Below are 23,783 nucleotides of genomic sequence, written 5' to 3'. Positions count from 1 at the left end.
TTAAAAAAAATTAAAATCAAGAGAAGCTTTTTTTTTAATCTTGGAATGTTAACATTTTTGAAGGTGGATTCAAATTTTTTTTGTGTTTTACGCTAAGAGGGTGAAGTAAGAATACAATAAAAAATCTATAAGAAATATTTTTACGATTTTTAAGTCGACTATCTTTTTGAAAAAAAAACTATTTAATTTTTATTTTTTTACATAACTGTTACATTCCTAATTTATTTTAATAATTAATTTGTATTATAATTATTAGTTACATGACAAAACGCGATGGGTAATAGGATAAGCTAATTTATTTATTAATGCAATACACATTTCAATTATAACATTGAAAACCTGCTTGCAAATTTCATTTACGAGGATGTAAATTTTAATCCCATCTTTTAATGTAATATTACTAAAACTGACAACTGACAAAACTTTTCAGTACAATAGTGTTTTTAAACATTGAAAACATTTTCGTTTGTTTATTATCGCACAGTACAATAGTTTCATTATATATATTGTTTAAATATAAAACTAGAATAACACAACTAGTCATAAAAAAATTTAATCGTTATTAACATAAATAATACATGCATATACATATATATATATATATATATATATGCAAATGTTTGATTTTTGTGGCGGTTCTGTTCGTTTCCAATAACATCTAACACGGTTATTGATTTCGTGTTTGGGCATAAAAATTAAACTATGCATTTTATAAAAACATTCGATTTTCAGCTCTTTACCTTGACCCTTTCTGGTACAGAGTACTGAAGGGTAATGGGAAGGGCAACCAAGAGGGGTATGTTTGTTTACAGCAGTATATCAGAACTTCTACGTTAAGAACGAGGGCAACGCTGGAGAAAGAGGGCTTTTCAGGCTTAATTGTTATTTATTAGCATTATTCTCACAACAATGACGAAAACGAATACAACAGTTGGCCACAGGAGCGGAGCTCCCTGGCAATCTGCTGTGAGCAAAGCGAGGCCTGACCAAGTAGTATGTGTATATATATCTATATATATATATATATATATAAACTTTTAATGTTATTTTAAAAAGAAAAACAAATAAAGAATAAAAATTTAATTGAAAAAAATAAATATTTTAATTACAAATAACTACTAATAAAATTATCAAAACAGTTAGCTGAGAAAGTTTGCGTACAGATTTCTTGTTTCATGTTCCAATAAAAAATTCCCAAGCTTTCTACCGTGATTTAATAATTAAAAAAAAAATTGTTTTTTTAATAAAAATAACAAAAACCTAAAGATAATGCCTCCGCATCCTTAATACACATACAACTCGTAAAAGTATAACATACCACAGAAAAGTAATTATTCCATTTTTTATTTACAAGTTGTCAAACACCGTTTTTTAAAAAGTAATGATTGTCAAAATTCGGGAAGTTCCAGGTTCTACCATCCTAGACATTTAACTGGATAAAGAAAAAATAAAATTCGAAAGGATTTTATTTAGTTTTTTTGCGGTTAGGCCAATTGTGAACCACGAACATATAATTCCATTACTTCCAATATTGTTTCATTTTTCCGCCTGTTTGGTCTTTCCCTCTTCCGGCCATTTCACTTTGATTTCATTTTTTCCTTCCTCATCATTTAAACCTTAATTATTACTTATTTATTGTTTACAATTTTAATTTGTATTTAAAAAGTTAAAATTCTGCAGTTTTGAAATCTGCAAACAAATCTCTTTGATTTCATTGGGAATTCATATATAACCGAATTTTATTAAAATATTTCAATAAGTTTTCGAGATGAAAACTTCAATAACCAAACACTAACTGGCCGACAGATACACAAGTAGAGTTTCTAAAATTGCAGTTTTAAGGATTGTTTTCTCATACAAGGAAATTCTGTATATATAAGTATAAAACGATAAACAAAGATTGTTTTCTGGAAATAAAATATTAATATAAATGAAAATTTAGAATAATATTTTTCATGTTCTAAACGTAAAAAGAAATTAATTGGGCTTTGAAAATACATTGGTATAAATTCCATATAATATTGCGTAGTATAAAAAAATTATGAAAACATTTATTTAACAAATATATTAGAATAAGAAATAAGCTTTATTTTATATCTGTTGTGTTTTAATCGATTACTGTAAAAATCCTAAGCTACGTTTAGGGAATGTTCAATATCAAAAATTATAACGCAGATAGTATGTATTTGCTCTGTCCTGTTAGCTGCAATATTTAATAAAAATATAATTTGTTTTTAAACAAATAGTTTTATAATTAATACACATTTACATTTTTTAAATAATTTTTAATCAAATACGTTTTTAATCATTGAAGTACATCAGCAAATAAATAAGTCTTGTACTAGGTTAACTAAACGAAAATTTATTTATGAATATTACATTTTAATAAAAAAAAAACCGTTTATGTATATCAAATCCCTGATATATTGAATAAAAGCTTTGAAATTAATTAGTTTCTTTAATTCACAGGAACATAAATTTAATAAAATAATGTGCAATATAATACAATAATGCTTATAAAATAAAATAATGTAACTTCAAAAGTAAAGGTAGGTTTGAATTAAAAGAAAGTTAGATTTTTAAAAAAAATCTGAGTTTATAACAAATAATAATTAATGAAAAAAAAACATGTTATTTATTTAATCCCAAAGTAGAAATTTCCGTGTTTTTAATTTTTTTTAAGGAATTGTTTTAATCTTTTAAGTAGATGTTTTATTAAGCCAGAAGGATTTTTGACAGAGTCTGGAAATTAAAAAAAATACAGAAATTTCTATGCAGTTCATGCTAAAATATATATGCGTATTATTCTGATTAAAAAAATAATGAAAAAAATATCACATAAACATGATTCCGGAAAAGCTTTGTTTTCCAGTTACAGACAACGAAAAATTTCGCCGAAAGATTTCTGCATTAACGGTAAAATATTAACGGGAATAATATTTCCTCACTTGGATTATGTGCATATTAACTAAGCGGGAATCTATTACATATACAGTCGAACAGGTATCTACAAATTTACACAACTGTATTCTTATAATAAAAAAAAATTCGTAAGAATACAGATTCAAAATTAAAACCCAAATTTTAAAAGATATACATATATATTTTCAGAGCGTTTCAGTTTAATGTTCCTACGCGATTTTCTCGTAAACTAAGGAAAATAAAAAAAAATTACTTTCACAAAAATTACTCAGATTTGAGGGGATAATCTCAAGATGACCTTGAAGATGATTTTGAACTTATTTTTTTGATTTGAATCTATTTTTGACCCCACCAATGAAAAGAGAAGAAAATTTTACACTGGAATATACATCAAATGAAAAGAGTCCAGTCTCGTAAAAATATTGTAATTTTATATTTATTTTAATGACAGAATTTTTTTGGATATTTTGTTTAAATCGCAAAATGTATCTTTGTTCATTATTGTATAAGTATATTCTCAAATATTAACTTTCCCATCCCGTATCTAAGAAGTGGATGTGTAAATTCAGAAAGCAACTTAGTAACTAAATATTTAAAATATTGAAATACAAAAACTAAAAATATTTGATTTTATTTTATAAAGTCTGTTTGTACATGAGTTAAAGTTTTTATTTAGATTATTCAATTCTTAAAATATGAATGAATAAAATAAAGGACAACCATTAAACAGAGAAAGAAGGAAACAGAAAACAATTAAGTTCATGAAAATGTTTTTTATTTAATTCTACAGAGATAAGTGAAAAATACGGTATTGAAATACTGGCTTTCAGTACAAAACAGTGAATATCTCGTTTATTATATTCGGAAATGGGGAAAATCTGAATTCATTGTTTAAAATGTTTTTTTTTCCTTTCTTCATTTCTTTAAAGGTCAAATTTCGAATAATTTAGAAACTGGGTATAAAATATTCACATGAAGATTACACATCTTCATCTGTTACCAAGAAATTAAAAAAAAATAAATAAATATATATAAAAAAAAATCTTCAATTAAATAACTTGGTTTTGAATTAAACGAGCAAAAAATAAAAGCATTATTAGATATAATGTATTTAAAAAAATATTTTTAAATAAGAAATAATTAGGCTTTTTTTTCACTGAAAATTGTGAAGAAATTTATTTTTTAGAATATTAAATCTTTGTTAATAAATTAAATTTATTTTAATGGGTTAATCATAGCGCTTTTCGTAGCCCTAATGACGATCACTAGCGTTTGTATTTCACTGTACGACTACTGGATGTTTTTGCTGGTGATTTTAAAAGTTAGAAAGTGAATGATTTAAGACTGGGTCAAAAGATGTATTAGACTTTAACTGCGTCTGTTATTTTAATTTACCGTTAAAAGATTATAAGGTTTCATAGATTTGTGAATTTGGTAACTACTTTTACGAATATAAAATGATTGATAATTATTGAATCTATGTTTTCATCTAACGTTTATTTGTTTATACATACTATATTTAAAACTGCGTTCCTCATTGATCTGAAATAAAAACTTTTATAGTCTGATCTATTTAGTTTGAATAGAGTTCCAGAAACAAAGGGCACTGTTCCGACTGATTATAGAGTTTTAAGATTAGAAAGAGAATGTCATATAATCACAGATCCGGAAGTCTATTGTTTTCAGCCTAAAACAAGTAAAATCTTTCGTCCTGATGTTTTCTTTAGGATAATATGAAACTAATAATAATTTATTTTACAAACTTTATACTTAGTACTACAGATTACTTGTAGTTTTTTTCTGTAATTATCGTAATTGTATTGAAATAGATTAATAAATCGTTCTTTACGTATAATTAACACTTAAAACAATAAAAAGCTATTGAACCATGATCTACTAAAGACAAGCAAGAAAGAGAGAAACTGTCTGAGTGGGAAGGAAGAGACAAATTGTAAACGGAATAAATTCATCAAAAATAGTTTGATTTTAACTGTTGTGGTTTTATCATATATTTCGATAATAATGAAGTAACCATAATTTCAATGGAGTAATTTTCCTGAAATAATACTCGGATAAGATAACATTTTAACTATGCACATTATCATTAAAAAAAAGAACTAATTTTTATATAGTTTTCACAATATCTATTTGTTCTGTAGCAACACATTTTCCCATGAAATTAAATAAAAGAGTCTGTCTAAATGTATATCATCTTTTTACATTAGGTCTCTCTAATTTTATTTTTGTTAATACAAACTAAAAATAGGGAAGAGTTGAAAGAAATTGTTTTATCTAAAATCAACTGTAATGCAAAAATGTTCGGAACTATAAAAAAAATTACAAAATCGATTGGCTAACGAAATGCCTTCCTCCACAAATTAGTGGTAGTTTCTTATGCTTTATCTGATAGTTCCTAGATTTGCTATCTCAATCAAACATGTAGGTTTTCATATATTTTAAAGCTTCCGGACCATATGTTGGCACACAAATTTGGAGCTTACGTAGTATATAATTCAACAACTTAAAAAAAAAAATTATAGCATGATATCTGTGACTACCTAAAAAAAACTTAACTACATATTTATTCAGGTACGAACTGAGATGCATGAAAAATAACGAATTTAACTGCCTACCTAAGCCCTTCATATCGAATCTGGTGGTTTTTCTTTATTTTTTTTTTAGCCTCTGGGACCAACACCGTTAGGTATTGCTTCAGAGGATGAGATGAGTGTTTTTGTAGCGTGACAAAATGCCATGTCTGACCGGGATTCGAACCCGGAACCACTGGACGAAAGGCCGAGAAGGGCTCTACGAATCTGTTAAAACACATTCAAATATAAGATAAGAGAAATGATAAAGTTTTCAATATTACACTTTTATTTATTTTTTTACGTCTCTTTGTTGTTTTTTATATTTAATTTCCTTTTTGTAGATTCCAATTTGAACAAATGGTTTTTAACATCTACGCCAGTTCCAGTCATTGTAATCCTTGTGATATATTTACTTACAGTTTTAAAGATTGGACCAAAATTTATGGAAAAAAGAGAACCTTACAATATTAATGCAATTATGATGGTTTATAATTTATATCAAATCATATATAATTCGTATTTTGTCGGATTGGTAAGTTTATATTTTTAATTTATTCTTAGAACACCATGTTTAAATTGAATACAAACAATAAATTATACATTATAAAAGATATATTAAATATTTCGCGTGTGTGTTTGCGCGAAAGGGCTAGATTGAAGCTTAACGGGTACAGTTAGATTAAAAAATTCGAAAGGTTAGATATATCGTGAAGGAGTAAAGCTAATTACACAGTAATAGAAGGACCAGAAAAAAGAACCAAAAATTATAGAGAAGACAGAGGGGAGTAAAACTGAATGAAAATACAAACTGAATATTTTCAATTCAAAAGTCGCGCAAAAAAAACCTGTTCATAAATTAACACTATTTTGGTCGGGCTCGGAGGTTCTGAGCGCATCGAAGCGACATTTTTATACCTTCAATATCTGGACGTAATCAAGTAGAATCCCACCACCTAAAGTGATGTTAAGGAAGAAAAACAACATAAACGTATCTGATGAAATATTTACTAACGATGTTTAAAAACGATTCGTTAAATAAAGTATTTTAATTAGTTGCTAAAGGAAAGAAAACATAAAAAAAAACAAATGATAACAGAGGAACAATTATTTCATAGAATAAACTGAAGGTGTTTGATGTTCAAGTTCCAATTCGTTACATAGAAAATATCAATTGTTTGTAAACAATTTCCATTATTATAAAGGTTTTTGTTTATTTCAAAATATCAACTCCGCGTTAAATGTATACCGTAGAAGAAGAGCCAGTTGAAATAAAGAGTTTTATTGAAGGTCTAAAATCGGCTAAAATTCACTCGCCAATGTTAAAACAGTGTAGTAAAAAATATACTAACCGTGCAAATTTTTACAATAGGATCGATAAATCTGAATCGAAGAAAACAAGTGTCACAGAATTTCAACGTAGAAGATCGGGGAAGTTAAGACTAACGCTTTACAAACTCGTATTTATAATTTTATTCGCCATGACGTAAACTTAAAGATTTGCAAATTACCTGAATTTTATAATGCCAGTGCCGGCATCGCCTCTTCTGTTTTCCATGATAAACTAAATTACTGCAAAACATTTTAAAGGAGGATTTTGAGACAATCGACTCAAAATCCTAAAGACACCCGAATTCACATATATATGGAATTTAAACAACGGCTTTTCGAGGAAGACGATGATTTCTTTTTTGATCGAATTATATCTTCTGATGAAACTTGGATCCATAATTTTGAACCGGAATCCAAATATCAGAGTATATAATGGAGACACCTTATTTAACACGCTAAGAAAGACTAAAAATCTGCGCGTCAGCCGATAGATGAATGCTAATATGTTTTTGGACTATAAAGGCAAAATATACTGACACTATGTGAAAGAAAAACGTATAATCAACATTGATTTAACTTCTTGTGATCTGTTAAACAGTTAATTATCAATAACCATGCTATAAAATTAATAAAACAATACGTACGAAACGTTCTGATTTTCTCACAAAAGAAGTAATTCTTCTGCAAGACAAAGCTCGTTACCATACCAATCGAAATTTACGGGAAATTATGTAAAAGTCGGGTTAGGCGGTATTGCCTCATTCAACTTAGTCTCGATCCCGCTCGATCAGATTTTTATTTTTGTTTAGCCCTGTCAAAGAAATTTTTTCTCACTGAGTTCTTTACCCGCTATCAAGTCAAGAATCCGTTAAAAAATTTGTCTGACACCAAGGCGAACAATTCTTAACCAGTGAAATAAGAAATCTTATAGAATGGTTGGACAAGTTCCTAAATATAACGGCGGATTATCACGTACATTATCACTTACATTAATTGTTCTACAAAAAATAATAACTTTTTAACAATCAGTAGTCTCTTTAATTATTGAACGACCATCGTAATAAATAATAAGTTTTAAACAGTTCGATAAAATTATCTGTAATGCATTTTATTTTTCATTAATTAAGAGGAAAATCTAAAAGTAAATTAGTTTATAAATTTAATAATTTAAATAAATGAAATACATGGAGATTTAGATAAATAAGGGTATTCTTATAAAAAGAGTATCATCACTTTTCTAGAAAATGATCTTTTAATTTTATTGTAAAAAATAATCTCTAATCTTAACAGTGTTTCTAACAAGTGAATTTTGAATATTGTAAGTATTAAAAATACGACATTTTTGAGGGTTGGTATAAATGTTTTTCAATGAAAATCTTATAAGATTAAAATATTTTCCATTCTTTGCCAATATTAATAAAATAAAGAGATTTTTTTGCCCTCATATAAACACATGTCTTATTTTATTTCTATTTTTTATATAATTTAATTGATGAAAAAATAATTAATGATGAAGTAATTTATTTAATAACCACTAAAATATTTTTAATTTTTTTTAAAACTTCAACCTTTAGGTAAAATATACTTCCGAAATCATCTTACTATGATGAAATATATTTTAAAAATCAGATGAAATCACAGGATTTTTGGATATATTAAAAACAAATTAACAAAATAAAAAATTTATTGAGTACTTCAAGGTATAATTAATTATTTTTTTTTAACTTTTACTGAGGGTAAATTTATACCCACAGATGCGTTAAATTTTGTTCTTCATCACTACAAAATTTGTTGTAACTAGACGAAAGGCAAAAAGGAAAAATACAAAGTAATTGTAATTGACTGACGCAATTTGGTAACCCTGTATTCCAAATTAAGAACTAATGACAAACGTGAAAAAAATTCATCTGATAAAATTAACAATAAAGTTTACAGATACAATTCATAACTCTTCAAACGGAACGAACGATCCTATGAAAGGACATTTTTTTACACTAAATTCTCTTATATTTGTGGGAGAAATCTTTCATCAAATCGAAATTATAAAAGTAGAAGGATTATGAAATATGTTTAAGATAAAGATGTGAGGTGAATTTTTTAATATTTATAATGTTTGAGATAATAAATTTCACATATTTTTCAGTATCTTTAGTTAAAAAATACTATTCATTCTTAGTTAATACTTTTATCTTCACTTTTCATGATTTGAAAAACTGAATTTTCACTTTTCACAGAAAAAGTGAATTCTATAAAAAATGTCAAAATTTTAATATAGTCAATAGAACTATATTTCATTTTTATAGTATAGTTAATCATAAATAATTTAAATACATACCTAATTACACATTTTTAATCAAATTTATTTGTTTTCACTTTGGTACATAATCTAATTTTCAGGTTCTCCTCAACAGGGAAGTACAGAGATATGTGATTGAACACTTCTGTAGACCATTGCATTACACGAAGAATCCATTCAATGATGAAGTAAGTATTTCTATTTTGTAAATTAAAAATTAAATTGCTAATTTCATCGTTTATATAGAAATTCAGAAATCGGTCAAAATGAAAAAAATACCATCAATTTATGTTAATACATCAAGTAAATATGTTCAACAAATCTAAATATTATACAATTTTAGGTAGATGATTTTCACGTAAATTTGCATAAACATTTTCTTTTTGCAAAATTATATTTATATTTGTAAAAACTATGATTAAATTAAAAATTGAAGGAAATCAAGTTTTTTTTACCTATTTTTATATTTTGTATTTGCATTTTATCAAGCAGTATTGTATCTAAGTATATTATAAAAATAAAAAAAAATATATAGCGTTTTGTTTGTAAAGTGGGCCTAATTTTATTTCATTTAATATGCATAAATAAATTTACATATTACGATTAAACATTAATTTAGGAAATAAACATAAATTTTTTCTTCGTTGAACTGTTTTATTTTCGATCAGTTTCCCAAATAACAAAAGTAAAGTTTATGGTGCAAAACAATAACGTCAAAGAGAGAGAAAAACAAACACAATAAAATTCTAAACACAGTATAATAAAATTAAAAGTATAAGATATAACTAACAATATTCACAAAGTCCGTAACAGAGAGCAAAAAAGGATAAATAAGTTAACACAACAATAAAACAAAGGAAAGGACAATATTGACCGCACAACAGCCTCAAGATTCAATTCACAACCAATTTTTCAAACTTTTCAGTCGTCTCACCTCTTGACTGTAATCGAGTAGGTTAACAGCCAGATTATTTTCATGCATGTTAAGCTTAAGTATATACTTTGAGCTTAACTGGTGAATTTATTCACGAATAGACGGCATCCCTAAGTAATGTTGGATCTTTTTACAAATCATGGCGTCTCCGATATGCTCTACAGCATTTTGTTGTGGAAGGTGCTGGTGTCGAACATTCTATTTCTGTAAGATTCTATTCCTATAAAATTCTATTGCTGTTAAGTTGTATCCCGTAGACCCATACCGGATTTAAAAACGCCTTATACAACAATAGTTTGTTACTTAACGACAATGCGGACCTCCTTCCTAGTAACTAGTTCAACTGCTTAAGCTTAATATTTAATTACGTCCTCTTCTCTCTTTCGTGATTTTAACACGGAAGGTGGCGGTCCAAATGAAATCCTAAGTATCAGATTATCCGAATGAGGGATGTGAACTCCAACTAGGCAGACTCTTGGGCAGAAATTATTAAATAAATTTATTTAATTCTATAAATTAATCTTCAATGTAAATTTTCTACTAGAGTAGAAGGTGCTAACCATCCTGTATTAATATAAAACATGATGGAATAATATCTTATGTCAAACCGTAAATAATTTTTCAACAATTAAACACGTAAAATTTATCAAATGATCTTATCTAGAAATGATATATTTTTGGGTATGAGATTACCACATCAAAGGTCCAACCATGTTGAGCTTATCAATCAACGAACAATGGAAAACTAAGTAAAAGGAATGAGATTGGAATATATAGTTTTAAAGGACAAAAAACCAAAAATTTTGACGTACACTACAATGGGCATATACAACTCTTACCAAAAGTGATGGTCGTTAATATTTTTCAAAAGTTTCATATCTGGGCTCCAGTAAACTACAAATAATTGTTTCACAGCAAGATATACATCGTTTTGAGGAACATGTATCTACTAAATTTTATTTATTTTTTATTTTTTTTTTTGTTTTTCGCTGCTGAACCGTTACTTAAGAGGTAATATAGAATAATTTTAAAGCTACTTCCAAAAAAATGTAAATAGCCGCAGTTTCGTTTGGGTTTTTTCACTGCAAAATCTTCTTTAAATAGTGTGCCATAACCATAGCCTTTCCATCAAAACTTTTTGAGTTGCCCCTCCCTCGTTGCTAGTGTTGTAATGGAGTCACACACGAGAAATAGATCGTTTCAATAAAGCAACATTGCTAATTTTCATTGTCCTATCTTTTAGTGTAAAAAAATATTTAATTGTTAACACACTTCGTTAACATCCTCATATCCGTAGGGGAAGACACTCGCCTAGTAATGATCCCGGTCGCCACATCACCCCTTCCGTTCCTAGCCATGATGGACTTTACCGGAGGTCGTTTCTTAGACTCTCTAAACTTGATAATACAACATTGGTTTCTTCTCTATCAGGATGCCACCGACGCACATGCTTTGGTAGATATTTCCATCCATGAATTTACACAACACAGCATCGCCTTCTTATGGTTTCTTCAACCACGACTACGTATCATAACTTATAACTTCCAGTACCAAACTAACCGATTCGGGGAATCCCGCATCTTCCTCTAACACCGAAGTTTTTTTCAGAAAAACTGTAAAATATTATTAAAATACGCACTCAAATCATTATTTCACTGAATATTTTAAGCACCAAAAATACTATTCCCATACCAACAAAATAATGATTATCGAAACAAACTACAATTTTCTTCTAAAATCCAACCCGCTAAAATTCTTCTTGATTTACTCAAAAATCAAGAAAGTTATTCATAAATTTGTTTAAGTTTAATGAAAACATTCCCTATCACTCTCTGCTCTGGTCTGCTTTCGGGAATGAGGTCAATGCCTACATCCACCATCACAGCAGCTCCATTACAGTTTTCCACGCAGCCATTCTCATTCTAACAGCGAAAATTTCAGCTAACCCTCGCTCGATGCCAAAACGACTATCTTGGTGAAGTATGCACCAAGATGGACCGCTAGCTACTCCTGCGCCGATTACTTTTTTCTATACATCCGTAACAGTAGAAAACTTCTTCAGATATTCTCCCACAGATCTAAGAATCTCAGGATGCCAGCAATACGTTCCACTCCCTGTTTGCTTTCCAATTAAATTGCAGATCAAAACCAGAACTGATCCTTGCAATCTCTTTAGCTAATATGGTACAGTTTCGGTTATTTCAGTTTTGTACTTTACACAGCTGTAAATTGAACATTCATTTTACATCATACTTAATGGTGTACATCAAACATGTACACCAACTTCTGTTGAACATCAACTTCGTATCTAGGGCAGACATACAAGACATGGCGAAAATAATCAACGGCCCTGCACTCCTGAGACAATCCTGAATTAGTTAAACTGGCCAACCTTTCTCTAAAGCCCCCATATATATATAAAACACCTGTATATAATTTTTTTTTTTTCAAATAATGTCATATTTTCATGAAAGCATTCTTGCGAAAGAACTGGGATACGAATTCCGATCATCCATGAAATTTTACCATTATATAGAAAATTACCGTTTCATATTCACATGTGTATGTTTTGTGTTTATGTGCATCACCCCCAAAAAAACTCAACCAATCTTATTTATTGAAAAATTTAATATTTAATTTAAACATCTCAAAAAAAATTGAATAACATTGTACATAATAAAATTATTTTTATTATTAATTAAAATATACTAAATACAATTTATAATTTGTAATTTTCAATATAAAAATTGTAAAAAATAATAATAAAATAATTCATTACTAAATTAGTGGAAAGTTTTCTTATTTAATTTTAATATTATTTTTAGTAGAAAAAAGAAATTATTTAAATACTTTATTTGTTATGAAATGATACAAAAATGATTTGCTAATAAATAAATACTATGTACAAGTATATTTTTAATATATGCCTGCCATTTCGCATTTACTTATTTCTTAACTGTATTTCAAATTCCAGTCGCATTGAGTAGGTCTTTTTTATTTCCTTGTATGAAGTAAAGGAAGTATTCTAATTACAAAAAGTTTCGGTTTTTGACTAGTTTTGGCGTGACATCTGTACGTATTTATCTCGCATAACTCAAAAACGATTAGCCGTTGAAACTTGAATTCTTGGATTTAGAACTGTTGTAACACCTAGCAGCTTCCCTTTTGATTGCAATCGATGGGTCCAAAAATGTCCAAAAAATCCCGAAATCCAAAATATTTGAATGTTGAACTTTTTCTTAACTGCAGTAATAACCCTCATTGAGAGCTTTTCAACGATATATCATAACTGGTACTTATTTTCATTATTTCCAGAGTTATAACCAAATAAGATTTTATTTAATGAAATATTTGGATCTTGCAATGGGAAGGCACATCTTTTCGAATCAGACTTCATCTCCTTTTTTTAACTTTTATAAATTTAAATATATTGATTTATTAATAATAATTATTAATCTCCGATTACAAAAAAATAAAAAATAAAAAAAAATAAAAAATTGGAAGTTATTATTAGTGAAAGATATTTTTTTGTACTTTTCATTAAAAAAAAAATGTGTATATGATATGTAATAGGCGTACAAGGAAGTCATGTGGTGTCCACATCAGATTTTTCTATTTTAACAATATTATACATTAATATACTAAAATAAGTACTATTACACTAATGATGTTATAGATGAAGATAAAAACGAATAGGTTATGTGATATGCTTTTGCACTATTATATTCTAACTAAATTATGAAACCTAAAACTCAACTAAATTCTTTATTAGATAAACTATAGAAATTCAAATATGTGAATGACATAAATTAATTGATATCATTAATAAATAAGTAACAAGATAATTACACAATATTATCTCGACTTTCTTTTTATCTTTTTTCCTTCTCTCTTTTATTTTTTTTTTACTAGAAAAGCTCTTGATATGTGTACTGAATGTTGACAAAAGACAAACAAATTGTATTTAATTTCATTTCACAGTTTTACCCGTTGATATGATATGCTGATGTAAATATAAAAGTTACGTACTTTTATAATTCTGATTATGTACTTTTGCGCGAAATGGTTGATTTTTAGTAAGTCTTGGGAAAAAAAATTGAAAGTGATTTTACTTCATTTCCTAATTATTTTCAAACAATATATATTTATTTCTAATTTCATTAAAATAAATTGTCCTTCAAACACTAAACAAAATTTTTAGAGAAATACATATTCTATTGACTAATGTTTACAATTACTCAAATCTGTCTAGCTCATTAGAAACGCATGGAAATATATTTTAATGCCTGTAACCAGATCATGAGTAATTTTATTAATACTATTTATTATAATTAGCTTAATTTTATTCTCCGTCAAGGAGAAAACATTCTTTAGAAATAATTGTAACGTAACTAACTTAGAGGGAGCGGCTGTCATGATGAATAAATAGACGCTAAGGCGAAGTGCCAGATAATGTCTTCCCAATACAAATAATTAAATATTTCTGCTAATAAATGTATGATCATTTTTTTCTAGTTTAAATATCACTTCTCTCTTTGACGTAATACCAACTAAATTATCTTCATTTAATTACATATGTATTTAATAAGCTGTGTACTAAGGCTGTATATTTCTACAGCTGTACTATAGCTGTCTATTTTCAATACAGCTCAATTGATTTTTATAATAATTTCTGACACAATAAAAATTATTCAAAAAGTGGCTTTTAGAATAAAAAGCCATTTTTTATCCTTCAAAGATGGGCTTTTATTCAAAAAGCCAGCTTGTTCATGGACCTTTATAAAAACAAACTACAAAAATTATGGTCTCTCTTTATCGTAGATATTACTACTTTACAGTAATCATTTCCTAGTAAAAAATAATTTACAGGTTCACGTAAAATAATGTCTGAAAGAGTTGATAAAATATTATCATTTACTTATATTTCATGAAATCCATATTTCTTTTTATTTAATTTTACCAATATAAGGTGTATTTATTATACAGAGTAAAAATAGCATTTAAAAAAAATACTGTATTATTTTCAGTTTTACTACGGATCGTGGTGTTTTCTTTTTTCCAAAATTGTTGATCTACTAGACACGGTAAGTCTCAATTATTATTATTCAATAGGTAACAGTTTCATATATATTAAAAATACTGATAAAAATATGTATAATATGATATATAATTTAATTTTAGAGAGTAATAGTTGTTCTATACGGAAATAGATGATCTTAACATTTAATCTGAAATTGATTAAATTCGCTAATTTTATGTATATCAAACAGGAATTTCACCCGGCTAATGGGCATCACGTAACAAAATTAAATATAATATATATACAATATACATACAATTTATATAATATCTAGTTTCAAAAAAAAAATCTAAAAGACCATTTATGTCAACCGAAAAATACATACAAAATATCTGAAAATTATTGAATTACCTGTGATTATTAATTATTATTTAATTAATAGTTATGCGTAATTCATAATAGTGTCGTAAATCTGCTAAACTTTAAACGAAAAGTAAGTAAATTTGTATACTATTTTTGGTAACGGTATCTGGTTTTATTTACTAACTTTACTGTAATACACATTAAAGATACAACGTATTATTAACAGTACGTAACATGTATTTAGTAAAATTTAAATAATTGTAAATTACATACGATATTTAAAAATCTCTTTTCCGTTTTCTATGAAATAAATAATTTTACACGTTAATGGAATGTAATACATTATATATTTTATTAACAATTGAGATTTATGAAAAATTTTGAAATAAACTTTATGAAAAGAACTGACTATCGATAATTAGTCAGAAGAAGAATTCTGGAAAAGTGAGGTACAAATTACAGAAGAGTATAGATTACAGCGCATGCGCCCACCATATCTAAGTGCTTTCCTTCATACATCGGCACGGTCATTGAACTTTCTATTGTGCAGTACTGTTAATATTTTCGCATAGAATCCTTTTATTAGGATGTTGTATTTTCCGTGTTATTATTTTAGATTTCAAAGGTTGACGAAAACATGGTAAAACTATTTGTAATGCTTGAAGAAATATGGTCTTACATATAAGCTGCAAAGAAGCAGTTAAACAAAAATTCTTTCGTTTTCCTCTCGGCAGTACACCGAAGCAAAAGTCGAATTACGATAACGATTCGATATTAAAAAAAAGGAAATGAATAGGAATGGAACGTTGATGCAATGAAAATAAAATTCTGTCGATAACGAGTAGAAAAGAAAACGCTGTGAACAAACATAAGAATTCTTTAATTAATGACTTTGAAAAATGTTTAATGAAAGAAGTAATAGAAGATTTTTATCTGAGTCTAATACTTGTTCCTTCTAGCAAAATTATTTTACTGATATTACAAAATAAAATCTATTTTAAATGGAGATCCGGCACTCTTCGAAAAATTTTGAAAAAAATGACCGTTAAGTAGATGGACGTGCAACAAAAAAAAAAAAAAAAAAAAATGTTTGATTGATGTTGTGAAAGTCTTCAGATTAATTTACTTTAAAAACAGATTATATCAGAATGTAGTATAAGCATGTTATATTTCGATGTAATGTGAGTAGCTACAACATTTTTTTTTTTAACAATTTATTTTTACAAACAGTCGTCAAACGGATTGCGATCGTATTGAATTTTTTTAACGTATTAAAAGGCTAAACAAAGATAGCCAACCTCAAATACAATATTAGTAATATGCATCCCCTCTCATGACACAAATTGGTCAATAAAAACACATAGCAAATAATAAACACAGAAAAAGGAAGACGATAACAAAGTCACAAAAACATTAAAGGTATTTAAACAAAGTCACAAATGACAAAATAAGAGTATTATGGTAATTTCAAGTGTTTCAAATTTACTGATCACGCTCATATCAGAGGACAAGAAAGATTCATAATTGGGATCGAGTTAATATTTAAAGCATGATGACTTAAATTGAAGATTAAATGAATTAGCAATTGTTGAAAGATGATTTACGAAAGTAATACAAATTTATTAATACTGTCAGTGATAAAGACGGACAATAATCGTTTCTATTACAAGACAATGGAAAAACCTTCCACTAAATATATGGTACGAAAGGACTTGAAAATTACAAATAATTGAACATCGCCTGATAAAAATATGAGAAATTTTAAATGTTTATGATTTAGTTTAATGTTATTGGGAAAAAGATGTATTAATAATAATAATAATAATGCATTTTAGGAATCGATTAACCAAACTGGGAGAGTGATGCTAAGGATAATGTTGAAGGTGATGATGACTTTCTGGTAAACTATTTTAATGGCGACATTTTAGACGGCAATAACTATGAAATGGTCGTGTACAAGTTTGATGCCCTGGATTGAGGTCAATGTCTAATTGACCCTCGGTCACTTCACCAATGAGAGCAGGTCAATGTTTTTAGCAGTGAACGTATTTTGCCAAAGTTCGGTTACCACTCCCGAGTTGAGCTTTAGGGTCTACAAAAACTGGGGAGTGGCAACCTCGTGACTTACTATCAGTAGCATAATTTAATATGATAAATGTATAATAGAAAGTTTATATTAAAAAAAGAATATGTTATAATTTATTTTCAGTTTTTTATGGTACTAAAAAAGAAAAATTCCCATATAACATTCTTACATTTGTATCATCATACAACTATGGTATCCGGAAGTTGGATCAGCATAAAATATATGAGAGGTATGTAATAAACAGTTCTGCTCTGATTGTATACATATAAATTGCTTGACTAGCACAAAAAAACTCTAAAAATGATATCATTTCTCTCAAACAACATTCTAAAGTAGTGCTAATTAAGAGGTTGCAATTTTCATTAAAACCACTGAAATTGGAGATGACAGATTTAATAAATTATTACTCCTGTTATGATTACATTTGTTTATCTCTTGTCTCAACAAGAATTAAATGAATAACGCTAGCTCAAGTTAGCTCAAATATAGCTCAAGTTCCATTTTTATTCACTTAAAATAAAAATAAAAATATTGACCCAATAGCGTTTTGTGCTAAGGTTTTTCATAAAGTTAACTATAGAACAAAAAGTAACATTAACTTAAAGTATCTTAATTTTCAGGTGAGCAAGGAATTATACCTTGTGCAATAAACTGTGGCGTCCATGTAATTATGTATACCTATTACTTCCTGGCAGCATTAGGACCTGAAGTACAAAAATACCTTTGGTGGAAACGTTATTTAACCAAAATACAAATTGTAAGTTTGGTTATATAATTATACCTTAATTTAAGTAACAAATATTTAAGTTAGTTATAGCAAATTGAAATTATATTACTAATGACAGTCAAATTAAATTATCGTAATATAAACTAAAGATTTAATTACTATTTGTTTCAATAATTAAAGTAAGAAATTAGTTTTATGATTTTATTTGGTTCATTAGCCTTAATTCAAATAAATAACAATTAAAGTGTCCGTTATGATAGAATTATTAGAATATAAAAAATTAAATTAAGTTACAAAAACATTTTCAGAAACTATGAATGAAATCTTCATCAAAAATTATCATTATTAGAAAACAAAAACAAAGGAAGCAATATAAAATATAAAAATAAAAATACGAATTTTGGATTTATGTAATATTTAAAAATTAAATATAACTATTGAAGAAAATTTTAATAAAATATAAAAAAATCGTCTTAAATATTTATTATTAACATGAAAGAAAAGTCTAAAATAAGTTAAGTAAAGTAGATTTTAAAGAACAGATGAAAAGTCCCAAGAAAATGATATTTAAAAACATTATTTTTAGAAAATGTGAAATGCAATCAGTGAAACATTAAGTATTGATATTTCTCTTAATATGTTTTACTGATGACGGGTGTGCAAAGCACAGATTTTTTCAAGTTATCCTAATTTTACGCAGTACAATGTTTCCTATGTCTTTGACTGTGTTGATATCTAGCGTTTAGAAGTAAATATTACAGGGATTAGTAGCACATATTTTAGCGTACTTAACTTATTGGTTTAGTCTATAAATATTAGTTTCTTGGTAAACACATAATAATTTACAAAAGGTGTTGAAAGTTATGTCGGTTAACTTCTACGCACTTGTCAACAAGTTTGTCAATGTTTCTGGCTACTCTTGTTTGCAGTTAGCTGTACGGTGTCTGTCGCCTGGATGACAGTGGTAATGTTCGATTCCAATTCCTGCAGGATTTGTGCGTGCATTGTTCTGATAAACAATTTCTTTTAAGTAACCCCACAGAAAGAAGTCTGGATTAGGTATATCACGGGATCTTTGTGACAACAAACCTTTGTTAAATCATTTTTGGAGCGAAAAAATCATGTAGAAACACCTAGTAGATCTGTATGACAAGTGACGCTATGCTGTTACAATCAGCAGTCTCGTTCATCCTTTTGGAGAAAAACTATGAACTATGAACTACCAATTTCTTGGTAGACGGCAGCATCCGCAGTTTTTCATAAAACAATGGTTCTGTTACTCCTTGTCTTGAATCCGACTATATTTTATAGCCATATGCCAATTTTTTGGGGTATAGAGGAGTTTTTTCAAATAAATTTTGTGAGTTTTCATCACCGCTGATCCAGAAGTTCTCTCTATTAACATATCCACCAAGGTGAAACCACTTTTCATCTATGAAAAACACTTGATCTGAAATGCCTATATTTCCTCTATATAATGCCTATATTAAGTTCTTGTACCAGTGATAATAGTGAATCCTTTTACCATAATCAGAATTAGTTACCTAATGGAAAACCTGTATTCCATTCAGATCTCAGCATTCACCTCATAGAAGTGTGGGCTGAACCTATTAAAATTTCATTTTCTTGGGTTCGTCTCAGCAAAGATTTATGAAGAGATCTTGTAAGTGCCGCTTTAATGTTTTGTACGAGCTTTGTCCTTAAAACATATTTTTGTCGAACAGCTAACCTGTTTCATGAAAATATATAACTAATGCAGAATAACACTTTTCACTGGTTTTTCATTTTAAAGTTTCTCCTGAACTTTCTCCGCTACACAACATGAAATTTCATGTCTAAATAAGTTTCCATCACAAAAACAAATTCTTCTTTCGCAACAGTGGTCAAAAGCCAATGCTCGACACAGACTGGGTATACTCAAATGTATACACAATAAATAGTTCTTCCTACTCCATCTCCAGTCGTACCAACATCTTCCACATTATTTTACCAATCTCATACCAATATACGAATATTAACAAAAATATGTATTTAGTATAAACGAGTGATGGGGCCTCTTTTACACCAAACACTCTGTAGCTAGAAAAAAAATTAGAATTTACTTTTATTTCCCCTATACTTAAAACAATAAGTGTAACTCACCTTACCTCATCATTACGTTATCAGTTGCACTTGTATAACGAATACGATAGTACGATATTAAAACGTTTGATATCTTACGAATTTTAAATTCCTAAGCCCTTTTCCATTATTTTTTTATCATAGAAGAAGAATTTTCTTTAACAAACAATAATATAATTTTCAGTTACTTTGTTTTATTATTTTTTTTTTACTTTATGATCTCATAAATTTAAGGTGAAGAAAATAGAATTTGTTACATCTATCAAAACATTTAATAGAATAAATAATAAATTTTCCTATAAAGTAAATAATAATAGTTCCTACGATTATGGTCAATATTAAGAAACTATATTTATATATTTTACAATCTTTGTTAGGCCTGTTAATTTACGTACTACCAATAAAATCGTATTACTTTGTTACTGGACGTATATTCTAAATGTACCTTAGAATATACTTCACATTTAAAAGACATAGAAACAATGTTTTGATGTTGTATAACTAAAATTCAACAAATTACTATGTATCAGTTTATATTAAAAATATTTCAGAATTATTATTCTATAATATTTTTAAATTTGTATCTAGACTTATTAAATGTTAAAAAATTTAACGTAATAAAAAGAAAAATAAATTGAAGAAAGAATGAAATTCGTGATATTATAATAAACAAAAAATACATAAATTCTGTTAGCCTAAAGAAAAAGGAAAATGTAATTTTCATGATTATATTTCATAGTTCAATTTATTAATTTTTATGTAAGTATTAATTAATTTTATTTTTTTTTGCAGGCTCAATTCATTATTGTTATCGCGTTCTTTGGATATTTATATCTTAAGGACTGTGAAGTGTCGCAAGCATATAATGTTTTATGGGTTACTAATGTTATTGTTATATTTTGTTTGTTCATGAATTTCTACATTAAAACATATTTACTATCTGACAAGAGTAAATATTTAAAAAAGGCTGAGTAAACTTAATTAGAAAAAATATATTTTTCTTTGCAGCTGATTCTACTATTACCTTTATTATAGTTCTTTTGAATGTAAATAAAACAAATTCACCTTAATGTTCAATTTTTATTGAAATATTTGTAACCTTATTTAATAGTAATATATCTATAGTAATATAAAGCACACAAATAATCATGTTCGAACTTCATTGTACATAAAATATTAAGTTACAATTTACGTTATTTTATTAAAAATATATTATATTTTTTTAATATATTATAAAAAATATTTTATATTATCATATAAAAATATATGGTTATAAGTGTTTTTAAATTAGATAAGTAATTTTGTTAGTGTTTTTTTCATCCTTATACGAAGTACAGAAAATATTGTGATCATGAAAAATTTCAGTTTTTCACATTTTTACGTAAATATCCACTTTCACCATCCCTGAATCCATTTTGACTAGTTTCAACAAGACGTCTGTTAGTATGTATCTCGCATAACTCAAAAACGATTATCCGTAGAATGTTTAAAGTTTTTTATTTAGGACTGCTGTAACATCTAGTTGTGCATGTCCCCTTTTGATTGCAATCGACTTGACCAAAAATGTCCAGATGAACACAGCATCCAAAGAATTTGGATTTTTGATTTTTCTTAACTGTAGTAATAAGCCCTCATTGAAAGCTTTTCAACGATATATCGTAAGTCTTACTCATTTTCATTGGTTCCAGAGTTATAGCCAAATAAAAGTTTAATTAATGAAATATTTGGTTCTTACAAGGGGAAGATACATCTGTTCGAATCCGACTTTATTTCCTTTTTTTACATTAAATGTGTTGATTTATTAATAATTTATTAACCACTGGCTTTAAAAATAAATTACGATAAATAATAATTCAATAAAAAAAAAAATGAAGAAAAATCAGAAGTTATTAGTGAAAAACTGTATATGTGTAATTTAATAGACGTACAAGGAAATAATGGAGTGTCCACATCAGGTTTTTTATTATTTGTTTTTATCAGGTGTAAGAAAGTCCGTTAATTTTATCAATTCATAATAATATAAAATAAGAATATAATGTTACATGAATATGTAATATACATATATTGTTAATTGTAACCCGCCGGGTTAGTCTTGTGGTTAAACTCGTCATTGCAAAATCAGCTAAGTCCTTGTAAAGGCAGTTGCTTTTATGTGAATTCGAATGCCAATCTGTTGATAGGTAAATTTTCAATTACATGTCAGACTGTACACAGATGACTTGACACTTCTGCAGAGTACTGTTATCATCATGCCATTGTGCTGTTACTGTGTAATCTGGTAGTCATAAGTAAAAAAAAACATGTTGTAAATAGTTTTGACGAAATAAAAATTAAAAAATTCTACGAGTTATATGATTTTAATGCATGATAAAGGTACAATTTTTGAGTTAAATAGTAAAAAATTAGTATTTGGTGACGGACTATTATGCAAATATTGTAAATATCCAAATAAAACTTCAATTTTTTCCAGGGGGATAACTGTTGCTATGGAAACAGTAATTAATTCATCAAATAAGCTGGAGAGGTTAGTTGGGATAGTTGGGATTAGTTGGCATATTTATCCCTACCAGATTTTTTTAGTTTAAATATTCATCCTTCACGGGACGATTACTATACTTAAACTATTATACTAAATATAAACCTTAATTTATTTTAATACCTAAAGTCCAGGCAAATAAGTTAAGTTGAAGTTCATTTTGAAATGTGATTTGGAAGATGAAGAGGCCATTCTACCAGCAAAATTACGTATAACTAATATGATAACGTAGGTGACAAGAAAACTACTTTTTTATTGAAATAAGAAATAAAAGCAGATAAATAATCTAAATAGAGGAACAGTCAGTTAAGTTACTTTCGAAAGAGAAAAAAATATATGTAATTTTTCTGAGTAAATTGTTTTTTTTTTTTTTTTTTCACTCGATAATACTAATACATCACAATGATTTCACAATGAAATTAATATACAAAATCTAAAGTTAATAAAAAACAACAGTGAATTAAAAAAACTCCTTCTTTTAGATTTGTTTAGCAAGCATCTTCAAACGTAACGAGAAATTAATCTCCTTTTTTTATCATTTTTGTGAGTTGTTTTTAGTGATTTTTCTTAAAAATAAATAATTTTAAAGTTTTGAAAAGTTTTTTTGCTAATATAAAAGAACATGGAAAACTATTTATCACGTATATGTATTTTTAATTTTTATTTTTGTAGTCATTTAATTTGTTCAATCTTTTCTCCATCCAATTCTACTGTTTTATGCTAATTTTATAATTTTCTGTATTTTTACAGAATTTTTTGTTAAATAATTACGTATTCGTGCATATTTTTTCAACGAATTATACGTTTATTTAAACCAAGTGTTTTAAAATAAATAACTCCAATTAACCCTTTGCAATT

General features: G+C 27.3%; 1 protein-coding gene across 1 annotated transcript in view; it reads left to right on the top strand.

Moving 5' to 3' along the window:
- The window catches only part of LOC142325787 (very long chain fatty acid elongase 7-like), a 107,844-nt gene that overhangs the window by 3,413 nt on the left and 80,648 nt on the right, over nucleotides 1–23,783 (top strand). Inside the window, exons 2-7 of the mRNA XM_075367817.1 lie at nucleotides 5,855–6,045; nucleotides 9,240–9,326; nucleotides 15,100–15,156; nucleotides 17,665–17,770; nucleotides 18,162–18,298; nucleotides 21,182–21,338. Coding sequence (XP_075223932.1) covers nucleotides 5,855–6,045; nucleotides 9,240–9,326; nucleotides 15,100–15,156; nucleotides 17,665–17,770; nucleotides 18,162–18,298; nucleotides 21,182–21,338 — 735 coding nt within the window. The remainder of the gene's footprint in view (nucleotides 1–5,854; nucleotides 6,046–9,239; nucleotides 9,327–15,099; nucleotides 15,157–17,664; nucleotides 17,771–18,161; nucleotides 18,299–21,181; nucleotides 21,339–23,783) is intronic.

This window comes from Lycorma delicatula, chromosome 5, assembly GCF_047948215.1.
Source record: "Lycorma delicatula isolate Av1 chromosome 5, ASM4794821v1, whole genome shotgun sequence".
NCBI classification, from domain to species: Eukaryota; Metazoa; Arthropoda; class Insecta; order Hemiptera; family Fulgoridae; genus Lycorma; species Lycorma delicatula.
Note: the sequence above shows the minus strand (reverse complement) of the source record. Positions and strands in the feature narration are given on the sequence as shown.